This window comes from Salmo trutta, chromosome 19 (assembly GCF_901001165.1).
Source record: "Salmo trutta chromosome 19, fSalTru1.1, whole genome shotgun sequence".
In the NCBI taxonomy this organism is placed as follows: domain Eukaryota; kingdom Metazoa; phylum Chordata; class Actinopteri; order Salmoniformes; family Salmonidae; genus Salmo; species Salmo trutta.
Window position 1 is genome coordinate 25,426,181 of NC_042975.1, and position 13,600 is coordinate 25,439,780.

The 13,600-nt window shown below is 42.0% G+C and overlaps 1 protein-coding gene and 1 pseudogene across 2 annotated transcripts; one reads left to right on the forward strand and one right to left on the reverse strand.

Annotated features, from left to right (window-relative positions):
* The first annotated feature begins 1,962 nt into the window (after positions 1 to 1,962).
* On the forward strand, positions 1,963 to 4,891 carry rhbdd2 (rhomboid domain containing 2). Of its 2 annotated transcripts, none has more exons than XM_029700207.1 (4): positions 1,963 to 2,487; positions 2,703 to 3,107; positions 3,320 to 3,467; positions 3,715 to 4,891. In XM_029700207.1, the coding sequence occupies exons 1-4, from the start codon at positions 2,301 to 2,303 to the stop codon at positions 4,202 to 4,204; spliced, it is 1,230 nt and encodes a 409-aa protein (XP_029556067.1). In that variant the 5' UTR covers positions 1,963 to 2,300; the 3' UTR covers positions 4,205 to 4,891. The 2 variants fall into 2 exon arrangements, with proteins under 2 accessions (XP_029556067.1, XP_029556068.1); XM_029700208.1 differs by having other exon boundaries at positions 1,963 to 2,325.
* A 3,427-nt stretch (positions 4,892 to 8,318) lies between these two features.
* The window catches only part of LOC115154212 (NADPH--cytochrome P450 reductase-like), a 29,301-nt pseudogene continuing 24,019 nt past the window's right edge, over positions 8,319 to 13,600 (reverse strand).

Below are 13,600 nucleotides of genomic sequence, written 5' to 3' on the forward strand. Positions count from 1 at the left end.
TGAGTGCCTTTCAGACAGTGGATACAACCCCTCTGTTACCTTACCAACTAAGGAACTGGCAGTGGATCAAACCATTGTGAGGCAAAGGGTGGGGGGGTCGCAATCTTTTGAAACTTAAAAACGTGCTATTAAGTGTCTATTATCAGCACAATTGCTTTCATTGCGTATTATTAATATTATTTAAATTACATAGTTATGTTTCAGTGATATATTGGGGGGGACAAATCATATTTTTCCCAGGATGGGGGGGTCGTGTGTCCCCCGTCCCCCCCGGGATTTCCGCCCCTGGCTCGGTAGCTACTTTGATTGGGAGTGTTGTAACGTTAGCTAGCGTGCTAAAACGTATAGCTAATGTAACAGACGGTGCCAGTAGACTACAGCAGCAAGCTACAACACATCACGCCATGTTTATGTCTGTCAACCCTATCATTTATGTTTTAATCCTTTCCTCTTCCTTTGCAGTGCACAAGCTCAATAAGGTTCCGGAGTGGCGCAGCGGTCTGAGGCACTGCATCTTAGTGCAAGAGGCGTCACTACAGACCCTGTTTCGAATCCAGGCTGTATCACATCTGGCTGTGATTGGGAGTCCCATAGGGCAGTGCACAATTGGGCCTGCATTGCCAGGGTAGGCCGTCATTGTAAATAAGAATTTGTTCTTAACTGACTTGTCTAGTTAAATAAAAAATATAGAGTTATATATAGGAACAGCAGAGATGTCTGACCTGGCTGAGAGGCTCTGGATTGATGTCCCGTCCATCCCCAGATGTCTGTTCCTGCCCACAGCTCTCAATGATTGGCTGTGAACAGTAAAGAAAAAATGTAACACTCTTTTGCTCATTTTGTCCTTGGAAATAAATGATGTAGCCATCAATAAATCATTTAAGTAGCTACTGTTATGTGATTGATTTGAATGTGACTTACAGGCCTTTTGTGGATTTGAGGGGTCTGCGCTGAAGTAGACTGTCAAGACAGCATTCAATTTCAAATGAGTTTAGATGGGGAGGGATATCTGCAGTTGCTTTTATTGTGATAACTGCAGTTTGTACATGGAGCATAAGTAATGTTTATGTGTAATTGTTTTCAGGTCGGATTTGACTTACAGGCCTTGGTCTTCTGTGCACCTTACCGGTTGGCCACATCACAGAATCAGGGGTGTTCACCCTCACTGGATTCAACTGTCAGCACAACACTCCATTTAAAATGTGATGACAAAGACAGAGCACAAACTAAGTAAATTGGTATTTACCACATAAGGGCGGCACCTTAAAGCTCTTTTGATTCTCTCATCACTACGGTCCATCTTGCTTTCTGAGGGATACATTTTCATCAACTGATTGGCACAAAACATATCCTAACACACACACACACACACACAAACAAATGGCATGCCATTCCCTATATAGTGCACTTATTTTGACTTGTGCCCATATAGTGCACTTGTTTTGATCTGAGCCCACTGGGTACAGGTCAAAAGTAGTACACTACAGGGTGCCATTTGGGACCTCTCCAAAGAATGTAAGTGCCTACCAGACATTCTAAACGCCAAATCACATTGTGCAGTGCGAACGGGTCTAACCAACCGTTTCGAATCGTAGTATTCTCTGCACAGCGTCAGCTAGGGCAGACTATGCGGCAAAAGATTACCTGAAACAACCTGATTTAAGAAAGAGACTGTACAGATGATATATATCAAAGCTGAACACAGTTTATGTAGCGAATTGATGCTTGGTTACGTCACAAAAGGTCACCGCGCATAATACGTCACAAGAAAGTCGTGTATGGGACCGGACTGGTGGCATCTTCCCCCTGGTTGTAACTTATAACTGTCAAATCAAATCTATGTAGCTATCTATCTAACTCAAATGTCTGTTGAGGACTCTTTAATAATCACATTTGAGGCACATGTCAGCAGGTGGCAGTGTCTTCAAATGCAGCAGTTGATGATCTGTGCAACAGTTGAGCAACTTTGAGGTTGTGATAATCGAAATGCGGAAGTCAAATACATTTGTTTTGACTGAGCGAGCTTGTCCGTATATTTCTGCAATTCATCTTCTTATAATCGGATTTTAAACCCAACCACACTGCTAACCTAATGGCCCAACCTTAAATTAACACCAAAAAGCGTATTTTTGTTCATGAATTTTTACGACATCTCCAATTTTACTTTGTGGCTGTAATATATATTGGGAACCTCTAGCTAGCTAGCTAGCTACCCTCTGGCTAAAGTGTACTGCAATTTTGTATAAAAAGTTGATTGATTATCCAAGTACTAGTTTGCAAATTATGCACTGGTCATCAAAATGATCTCCCGAATAGTTTTAAAAGGTATGATTCAGAGGTTCAAGAGTTTTACTCCTGAGTTCAGTCTCACGAGTGGGATTGTTTTTGTCATTATAGTATCATTTGTTTTGTTTACTGTCACTACATTTTTCGGTTTATCAGAGGATGTCTTCAGTCTTGGAACGACAGTTTTTGGCAATGGTCATGGTATGTTAGCAAGGAGGGGCTGAGTGAATCAACAATCATATGCTCGGTAGCTACTTTGATTGGGAGTGTTGTAACGTTAGCTAGCGTGCTAAAACGTATAGCTAATGTAACAGACGGTGCCAGTAGACTACAGCAGCAAGCTACAACACATCACGCCATGTTTATGTCTGTCAACCCTATCATTTATGTTTTAATCCTTTCCTCTTCCTTTGCAGTGCACAAGCTCATCACATACTCCTTCCACCACAAGACAGTGACCCAGCTACTCCTCAGTATTGGGGTTCTGGGGCCCCTCTGTGGTGGCATTGAGAAGAATGTTGGCACTGTTCGGTTCCTCTTCATGTTTTTGCTGCTCTCTGTCAGCACAGGGGTGTTGTACAGCATACTGGGTCTGCTACTGTTTGGTGCATCTGCCCAGAACCAGGTGGAGTCGTTCATTCCGGTATCCCTCTCCCTTATGGGTATGGCCACAGTGCACTCCCGTATGGTTAAGGGCTTTCTTTTCGGGGTCACTGTACCCATGTTAGCCCTGCCCTGGCTGTTTCTGTTCATCATAACACTTTTGGTCCCACACACTGTCTTCCTTTGCAATGTCATCGCCATCATCGCAGGGGGGATCTGTATCCTTACTCCAACCTCATTGTGGTTCAAAATAAATGTGATACGCTCCTCTGCAGTATGTCACAGCTTTATAAGTGTGCTTAGTAGTGTAGTTAAGTGGTAATAGGTTATAGGTGTTGTATATGAGTCCTGCTGCTAAACATGATGTTATTTTTGTTTAGAAAAGCATCACTGCTTCACACATTCTCCTTAACTTGCACTGGTGAAACAGACGGAAAGGGCTGGCTCTCACTTCTGGACATGTCCGATGCCAGGGCATCAGTGCTGGACAAGAAGATGCCTTTCAGGCTGCTGAGGAACATTGGTGTCCTGTATGTCCCTGCATCAATAGAGGCGAGAAGGAAGACGGTCCACCCACCGTGAGTACTGAGAAAGCACCAGACCCATCATTTATCAGACAAGACAAGAGGTCATTAAATAACAATTGCTGTGTGCAAGCCAGAGCACATGATGTACTACAGTATAATGAGGTGCAGTTATAATAGATGATCCTCAGCTGTAATTGAATACTGTACAGTAGGCACCTAGTGGTCCCCCATGATTAGATAGAGAATCACTGGTATATTTAAGCTCTCTGAAATCTGTCCACGTTCTCATTGATTGCAGAATCATTCCAACCCCAGGCTCCTACCCAGTCCAAGCCTACGCTCCAGTGTCCTCTACCTCCAACCTACAGGCTACCGAGACCACACCAAAGACATTTGAAGGCTGGGCCCACTCCTACTATACACAGGGGAGCCCTGTTCAGGTCTCAGGTTATTACGGACACAACCATGGATATGGCCTCAAGCATAGCTTTGGGCCAAGTCACGGACATGGTCACAAACATGGACACAGCTGCAGCCACAGCCAAGGTCATGGACATAGTCACGAACACAGCTTTGGCCATGGACTCAGTCATGGGCATGCATCTGCCTCTCAAACCAGCAGTCACTGGGCTCCAGTGGCTCAACATCCACATTCTCAACATTCCCACCTCAGTCCACTGTCTGTGTCTGTCAGTGCCCCCCAGAGTTTCACAGCAAACATGCCGGAGTCACTGCCAGAATCTGTGACGGTTCATCCAGGAGCACCTGTGTCTTCACTGACAGATTGATGACTTCAATCAGTAACACCAAAACTCGCTATAGCTCGATTGAAATTCAAAGGCAATGTTCTCGAAGACTGGAAATGACCTTTACATTTCAAGCGCGCTATTTTCAGCAATCACAATCCTTGTAAAAACGTCAACTCATGGTATAACTAATAACGTTTTTTTTTTATTGTATTATGTCATTGTTGTTATAAGCCGCTATAGCTCTGAACTTCGGCAATACAGATTTAATCGAGCCCATAGTTGTCATTCAATGTGTTTTCTGTCTCATGTTTTACATTGAGATGTAATATGCTTGGACAAGTGGTTTGAGGCAGTACTTGAAGGTCCACTTTTTCTTCACTGATGTTTTTGGTTTGACTACTCAAGCAGGCTCTGAGTGTTCAAGGTCAAATCAATGCAAGAAAGCTTTGATTGTCAGTTGATTGTAAGACCTCCTTTTGGCTTGTGTTTTTTATACTTTGTGTTTTTTTACATATACAGTAGACAAATCTCTTGGTACTCTTGATTTATACAACCTAGATTAAAACAAAGTTTTTCAAAACCCTTAGTAAACAATAACTGTTTTCACTTCAAACGGGTAGGACATTTTAATCACAATTTTCCCCTTAACTACACTGAACAAAATTATAAACGCAACATGTAAAGTGTTGGTCCCATGAGCTGAAATAAATCATTCCAGAAATTTTCCAAACGTACAAAAAGCTTATTTCTCAAATGTTGTGCACAAATCTGTTTAAATCCCTGTTATTGAGCATTTCTCCTTTGCCAAGATAATCCACCCACCTGACAGGTGTGGCATATCAAGAAGTTGATTCAGGATGCTCATTACACAGGTGCACCTTGTGCTGGGGGCACTTAAAGGCCACTCTAAAATGTGCAGTTTTGTCACACAACACAATGCTACCTGTCAAGTTTTGAGGGAGTGTGCAATTGGCATGCTGACTGCAGGAATGTCCACCAGAGCTGCTTACGGCTTCTCTACCGTAAGCCGAATCCGACGTTGTTTTAGAGAATTTGGCAGTACGTCCAACCGGCCTCACAACCGCAGACCACGTGTTACCACACCAGCCCAGGACCTCCACAGCCAGCTTCTTCATCTGTGGGATTGTCTGACAGCCACCTGATGAAACTGTAGGTTTGCACAACCAAAATAATTTCTGCACAAACTGTCAGAAACCATCCCAGGGAAGGTCATCTGGTTGCTCGTCGTCCTCACCAGGGTCTTGACCTGACTGCATTCGGCATCGTAACTGACCTCAGTGGACAAATGCTCACCTTCCATGGCCACTGGCACGCTGGAGAAGTGTGCTCTTCACGGATGAATCCCGGTTTCAACTGTACCGGGCAGATTTATGACTGCAAAATGAATTGCCTCTCTGAGGACAAAGTTTAACTGTGTATGGTGTCGTGTGGGTGAGCTGTTTGCTGATGTGAAGGTTGTGAGCAGGGTGCCTAATGGTGGCAGTGGGGTTCTGGTATGGGCAGGCATAAGCTACGGACAACGAACAGCAAATTTGCACAGCTGTTGAAGAGGAGTGGGACAACATTCCACAGGCCACAATCAACAGCCTGATCAAGTCTATGTGAAGGAGATGTGTCATGCTGCTTAAGGCAAATGGTGGTCACACCAGATACTGACTGGTTTTCTGATCCACGTACCTACCTTTCTTTTAAGGTATCTATGACCAACACATGCATATTTGTTTTCCCAGTCATGTGAAGTCCATAGATTAGGGCCTAATGAATTTATTTCAAATTACTGATTTCCTTAACTCCAGTAAAATCTTTGAAATTGTTGCATTTATACTTTTGTTCAGTGTACTTAAATTAAAATAGCATCCACTCAGCACTAAATTAGATCCATTACATGCAGTTTGTTTTGCAATGGATCGTTCAAAATGATTGTCGATACAGAGGCAGGGGACAAGTGGGTGAGATGATCCAGAGAGTGGGCAACAAGGGCAGATTATGATGTCATCTTTGGAAAATGAACTAGCCGTGCACAGGAAAGAGAAGCCATAAATGACAACCAAGACTAAATAAAGCAAATCAATGACCTCCATTTATTATTTCTTTACAAATGCATTCTTTAAACTTATACTGTTCATATACAAATATATATTTTGCATATAAAACTGGATCAAGTGGTAAGAGTCATGTAACACAAGTCATGATGTAACACATTATACGATATCAGTAATGTAAAAAGGCACATTTCTTATTTAAATGACATGTACCATGCCATATTTGATTCTGTATCACTACAATAGTTGAGGGGGTTTTCTATTAAAATAAACACAAAATGACATGCTAAAATGATAGCCTGCTGAACATTTGTATTTAGGCTTTCAACCATAAGCATAATAAAATAAAACTAGATAAAGTTGTTACAGAATTAGTGATTATCAGAACACACATAAATGACAGTTTATAGATGTGTTCATGTTGACTGCAAGTGCACATACCATACAACACATTTTGCATTGCCTAAATACCGAGGTAGTGTCCAGCTAAACATAACATAACTAGGCCTTACAGTCGGAGAGGATGAGAAAAAAAACACCATTTAAAGACCTTTTCTGTAATGAACCGATGAAGAACAAGGCTCAATGACTAAACAGTTACTGCAATTTAATTGTATGAATTGTACAGTACATGGTACAATATGAATATGCTACTAGTATGCATATTTGACTAATCTTGCACTGCTCTCTTTATTTACACAACCTTCGTGCATCTGAATAGGCAGCCATGTTGAACTTGTAAATACATTTAAAGACGGAAAATATAGAATGCTTTCAATGCCTTAAACATTTCAGATAAGTTAATTGACTATTTATATATATGTATATTTTTTCACCTTGTGGGTACTTCACAGCATGATAAACGTTCAGAGGCAATATTTCATATCATAATCACCTCTGTTTACACCTAGTTACACTTACAAAAACAATGTGTAACATTCAATGTATAATATCTCCAACTTTTGTAATCTGATGGGAAACAGTGAAGGTCTGCACTCAATTTTATTTAAAAAACTAATTGGTGTCTTCTGATCCCTCCTGTCTCAGCCTCCAGTATTTATGCTGCAGTAGTTTATGTGCCGGGGGGCTAGGGTCAGTCTGTTACATCTGGAGTATTCTCTTGTCTTATCCGGTGTCCTGTGTGAATTTAAATATGCTCTCTAATTCTCTCTCTTTCTTTCTTTCTCTCTCTCGGAGGACCTGAGCCCTAGGACCATGCCTCAAGACTACCTGGCATGATGACTCCTTGCTGTCCCCAGTCCACCTGGCCATGCTGCTGCTCCAGTTTCAACTGTTCTGCCTGCGGCTACGGAACCCTGACCTGTTCACCGGACGTGCTTGTTGCACCCTCGACAACTACAATGATTATTATTATTTGACCATGCTGGTCATTTATGAACATTTTAACATCTTGACCATGTTCTGTTATAATATCCACCCGGCACAGCCAGAAGAGGACTGGCCACCCCTCATAGCCTGGTTCCTCTCTAGGTTTCTTCCTAGGTTTTTGGCCTTTCTAGGGAGTTTTTCCTAGGGAGTTTTTCCTAGCCACTGTGCTTCTTTCACATGCATTGCTTGCTGTTTGGGGTTTTAGGCTGGGTCTCTGTACAGCACTTTGAGATTTCAGCTGATATACAAAGGGCTATATAAATAAATTTGATTTGATTTGAGTTTATTCCAAAAATGTCCATAACCTTAAAAGGAGCGCAAGGACCAAATCTACACTGAACAAAAATATGAACGCAACATTTTACTGAGCAACAGTTCTGGTGGACATTCCTGCAGTCAGCATGCCAATTGCACGCTCCCTCAAAAGATGAGACATCTGTGGTGGCGTTCTGTTACAAAACTGCACATTTTAGAGTGGCCTTTTATTGACCCCAGCACAAGGTGCACCTGTGTAATGATCATGCTTTTTAATAAGCTTTTTGATTATCTTGGCAAACGAGAAATGCTCACTAACAGTGATGTAAACAAATTTGTGCACAAAATCTGAGAGAAATAAGCTTTTTGTGTGTATGGAACATTTCTGTGATCTTTTATTTCAGCTCATGAAACATGGGACCAACACTTTACATGTTGCGTTTATATTTTTGTTCAGTGTACATGAAAGGCCTGGGGGTTAGGGGTCAATTTGGAGTATGAGACCGTTCCCAACGAATCTTGAATGAATTGCACTACCTCTCAGCACGAGTCTCCACAAAATGCTGTCAGTAAGATTACACACCAAAACAATAAGTACAACATTCATCCATACGTCTTTCCATTTAGTGATTATGTGCTGACCTCCAAAAACAGTTTAAAATAGTTTACCGTTACCACTCACCCTCCACCAGAATGAAATAGTTAACAGGGGTTTGTGAGTGTGTGCTGTAACGTTAGCTTCATCTTCTTTAGCTCCACACGTCCTGAGCATAGCGGCCCTTTGTCATCAGCTTCTTGATGTAAACCACAGCCTGTGTGTGTGTGAGGCCTCCCACCTCCTCAGCAATGTCATAGAAGGCATTCTGCACGTCCCGCGCCATGTTCCGAGCATCCCTAGGAAAAGACAAGTGGCAGCCATATTTACAGAGGGCACACTAATGATGGATTATCCTTTTCAAAAAACCCTCAAAGCATGTACAGTGCCTTCAGAAAGTATTCACACCCTCATTTTGTTGTGTTACAGCCTGAATTTAAAATTGAATAAATTTAGATTTTCTGTCACTGGCCTACACACAATACGCCATAATGTGAAAGTGGAATTATGTTTTTAGAAATATTTAGAAAGCTATAAAGAATGAAAAGCTCAAATGTCTTGAGTCAATAAGTATTCAACCCCTTTGTTATGGCAAGCGTAAACACGTTCAGGAGTAAAAATGTGCTTAACAACTCACATAAAAAGATGCATGGACTCACTGTGTGTGCAATAAGTGTTTAACATGATTTTTGAATGACTACCTCATCTCTGTACCCCACACATACAATAATCTGTAAGGTCCCTCAGTCGAGCAGTGAATTTCAAACACAGATTCACCACAAAGACCAGGGAGGTTTTCCAATGCTTCGCAGAGAAGGGCACCTATTGGTAGATGGGTAAAAATAAAAAAGCAGACATTTGATATCCCTTTGAGCATGGTGAAGTTATTAATTACACTTTGGATGGTGTATCAATACACCTGGTCACTACAAAGATACATGCGTCCTTTCTAACTCAGTTGCCGGCTGTGATAGGAGAAAACTGAGGATGGATCGACAACATTTTAATTACTCCACAATTACTAACCTAAATGACAGAGTGTAAAGAAGGAAACCTGTACAGAATACACATTTTCCAAAACACGCATTCTGTTTGCAACATGGCACTAAAGTAAAACTGCAAAAAATTAGGCAAGGAAATGAACTGTCCTGAATAGAAAGCGTTACATGTTATGTTGGATTTTTCCCAAACATCACTGAGTACCCCTGTTCATATTTTCAAGAATGGTGGTGGTTGCATCATGTTATGGGTATGCTTATCTTCGGCAAGGACTAGGGAAGTTTGGGGGATAAAAAGAAATGGTATAGAGCTAAGCATAGGCAAATCCGAGAGGAAAACCTGGTTCAGTCTGCTTTTCAACAGACACTGGGAGACAAATTCACCTTTCAGTAGGACAACACAATGCCAAATATACACTGGAGTTGCTTACCAAGACGACATTGAATGTACCTGAGTGGCCTAATTACAGTTTTGAAATCGGCTTGAAAATCTATGGCAAGACTTGAAAATGGCTGTCTAGCAATGATCATCAACCAACTTAACAGAACTTGAAGAATTTTAAAAGGAATAATGCCCAAATATTGTACAATACAGGTGTGCAAAGCTCTCTTACCCAGAAAGACTCACAGCTGTAATCGCTGCCAAAGGTGATTCTGATATGTATTGACTCAGTGGTGTGAATACTTATGTAAATTTGATATTTCTGAATTTCATTTTCAATAAATTAGCAAACATTTCTAAAAACTTTGTCATTATGGGTTATTGTGTATAGATGGGGGAGAAAAAAAGTAATATTTAATCCATTTTAAATTCAGCCTAACAACAAAATGTGGAATATTTCCAAAATGTGGAATAATTTTTCCTAGGTTCTGGCCTTTCTAGGGAGTTTTTCCTAGCCACCATGCTTCTACACCGGCATTGCTTTTTGTTTGGGGTTTTAGGCTGGGTTTCTGTACAGCACTTTGTGACATCAGCTGATGTAAGAAGGGCTATATAAATACATTTGATTGATTCAAGGGGTATGAATACTTTCTGAAGACACTGTACAGGTGTCTGAAATGGTCTGAAATGCTTCTTACCCACAAATGTAGATGTGAGCATTGTCTGTATGGATCAGCTTCCACAGGTGTTCATTGTTCTTTTTCAGGAGATGCTGCACGTACACCTGAGCATGGATAATCAAACAATTAGCCTAACTGAACAATTCATTTAAGTGATACAAAGACATTCTCTTGAAGTCGGCAGGTTCTTAAGGCAATACGAATCATAGGAAGTATCAACAATTGTACCTTATCTAAGTCATAGATAAGAGCGTATTGAATCTTATCACATAGTTAACGCCTCAGAGCTGACAGAGAAGTTAAGGTGTGCTGTGTTACCTTCTCCTCTTGGTCTCTGGAGAAGGCCACGTTGAGCTGAGTCAGCACGCCCACCTTCTCAAACTCTTCCAGTTCCTGCTGGTACATGAAGTCCTGATTTCTGTGGCGACAGCCGAAGTACAGTATCGTCTCGCCGACATCCTTCCCTGATAGAAAAACACACTTTTATTTACTTATTTTATTTAACCCTTATTTTACCAGGTAAGTACACACTCTTGATGTGAAACTGTGTCACACTGGCACTCTTTTCCCTTTTCCCTTATGCTAACATATTAAAACATACTTGTTGAAAACAAATTCCGGTCAACCTAATTTACTGTAGAACATGGAGACTTGCTTGCTGTGGACTCCATCTATTCTACACACAAGCCAAACACTGTTCTGTTTTAACAGCTGTTCTTCAAAATCACAAAATACCACACAATACCAGAAAATTCACACTCTGGACACGTTTCAATTTTCCAATTCAATAAGTAGACTTAGATGCCAGACGAGGCCCAGGCTTTCCTCCTCCCTAGCTGGTTACCTTGCTCCTTCATCCAGCCTCTCTCCTGGAGGAAACCCATGAAGGGGGCGATGCCTGTGCCGAGCCCAATCATCACCACCGGATTGCTGGCCTTGAAGGGCAGCCGGAACTGGGACTTGCGGACGTACATGGGTACGGTGGCCTTGTGGCCGTTGTCCGTCACCACCACCTTGTTCTTCAGCCAGTTGGTGGCCACTCCCTTGAAGCTCCGCCCTGTGCTGGTCTGGAACTCCACCACTACCGCACAGATGCTCACCATGTTGGAGTACACCTGACATCAAGACAATACACAGTTATTAAGTAAACATAAAGAAACAAAATAAATAAACAAATAACTGAAAAAGTGGGAACTGAACTGGCAATAACAGGTCTGCTCTTCTCCGATTCCTGGTACCATATCCTGAACTCCTTGCTCTCCATTCATGGGCGCTGCTGTACAAATGTATATTTCTCCCTAAAATGGACAAAGTATTATTCTTTTTTCTAATAGTGGGTCTCACCTTGCCAGAGGAGGCGATGGAGTAGTAACGAGCCTGTAGGCGGGGCAGCAGCTCACACAGGTGGTCTATGGCAGGGTGGAGGGACGGCATGTCCTCCAACACAGCCAGGATGTTCCTCTGAGCATCCAGTACCCAGCTCTGGTACAGACCCTGACAGAGAGACACAGACAGACAACAGTTACTCTTCATTAATTATGTTTACATACACACTAATAAATCGATATTAAACACCTTACTCTGCTTATCTTAATCGGCGTAAGGTCATAATGGAAGTAAGCATACGCCGATTAAAACATCTGGTTTCTGAGCAATCTTTTCTAAATATTAGGACATGTAAACAGCTTAGTTGGCATTCCAGTGGTGTATTTGATCTGCACATGTGCCAGCAGCGGGCCAGCAGCGGGTAGCGCCAGCAGCGGGTAGCGCCAGCAGCGGGTAGCGCCAGCAGCGGGTAGCGCTGCAGCGCCAGCAGCGGGTAGCGCCAGCAGTGGGTAGCGCCAGCTTCCCTCTTATGCTCGAGTGAAGTGAGTTCGAAAAAACTGAAAGTATGCATCTTATAAATAGTTTTCACATACAAACTTTGTATGTCCGAATCAAATAGTCTGAACAAAAATAACATGGTCACTGTAGTAGAAGGTTTAATTTGATTGGTGATTTTCAGCATTCATCATAAGTCCTATCAGGTAGCCTGATTTCAGATGTGTCCATACAAACAGGATTATTAGGGAAATCGTTCTTCTTGCAAAGCATGTAAACGTTTTAAACAAACTATTATATTAACCTGACTATCCACAATAATCACATTATTGTATGCATGTAACCATGCTCATTGATACAGAGCATTTCCAGTTATTCAAACCTATTGACAGCATGAATTTCTGGGTATGCAGTGGAGTGTCAGTCAGTCAGAGGTTTGAGGGGTGCCAACCTTGCCCTCGGGGGAGGCGGAGGCCATCTTGCGCAGGATGTCCTGGTCCTTGGGGTCGGTGGCGTACTGGGCCAGCTCAAACAGGACGTTGGTGCGAGGGGGGTTGGTGATGTCCAAGTAGTGGGTCAGAGCCGTGCGGTACGTTGTCGGACACGGGAATGGGTGCTTCTTATTGGACTCCTCTGAAACACACACAGATGAAGAATCTTATCAGCATCATTGTTTAAGATTCAAGTTCTCTTTATTTTGAGGCCACTGCATCCATTTTGGTTGTTAATGGTGGACTACATGATTTAGTTGACAATGTGTGCAGCAGTATCTTTTCAACCTCTGGATCATGTGCATTATATTGCAACCAAATATTATGGAAAATGCCAATGGAAAAAATAACTACTCCAATGCAAATACAGATGCAAAGCAGCTCACATCATATCCCTGAGCCATGATTTACAACTGACCGTCGAGGTTGTTGAGAGAGATAACAGTGTCCAGGTCGGCGTCCAGGATCTGGCCTATTCTGTTCACAATTGACACGTCATTCATGGGGTAAACAGCAACGTGGTCTCCAGAGTCATATCTGCAGGGAAGGAGAAAGACAGGGGGAGATGGATGAACAAGACTTCCCACTGTATTTATCTAACAAGCAAATGTCATTACATATACAAGATATTTACATACTTTTTGCCAGTGTGTGAAAAATAAAATAAAATTAAATGATTAACCAACTCGACACTTGTTAGGAGACAGAAGTAATGTAGTAGGCATAGGAAGGCAGAAACGCATTATATTTAAAGGCCCAAT

Coding starts and splice junctions, on each gene's coding strand:
- rhbdd2 (XM_029700207.1), top strand. CDS start 2,301: ATGATCTCCCGAATAGTTTTAAAAGGTATGATTCAGAGGTTCAAGAGT. Junction 2,488..2,702: donor AGTTTTTGGCAATGGTCATG/GTATGTTAGCAA, acceptor CTTCCTTTGCAG/TGCACAAGCTCATCACATAC. Junction 3,108..3,319: donor CATCATCGCAGGGGGGATCT/GTATCCTTACTC, acceptor CTGGTGAAACAG/ACGGAAAGGGCTGGCTCTCA.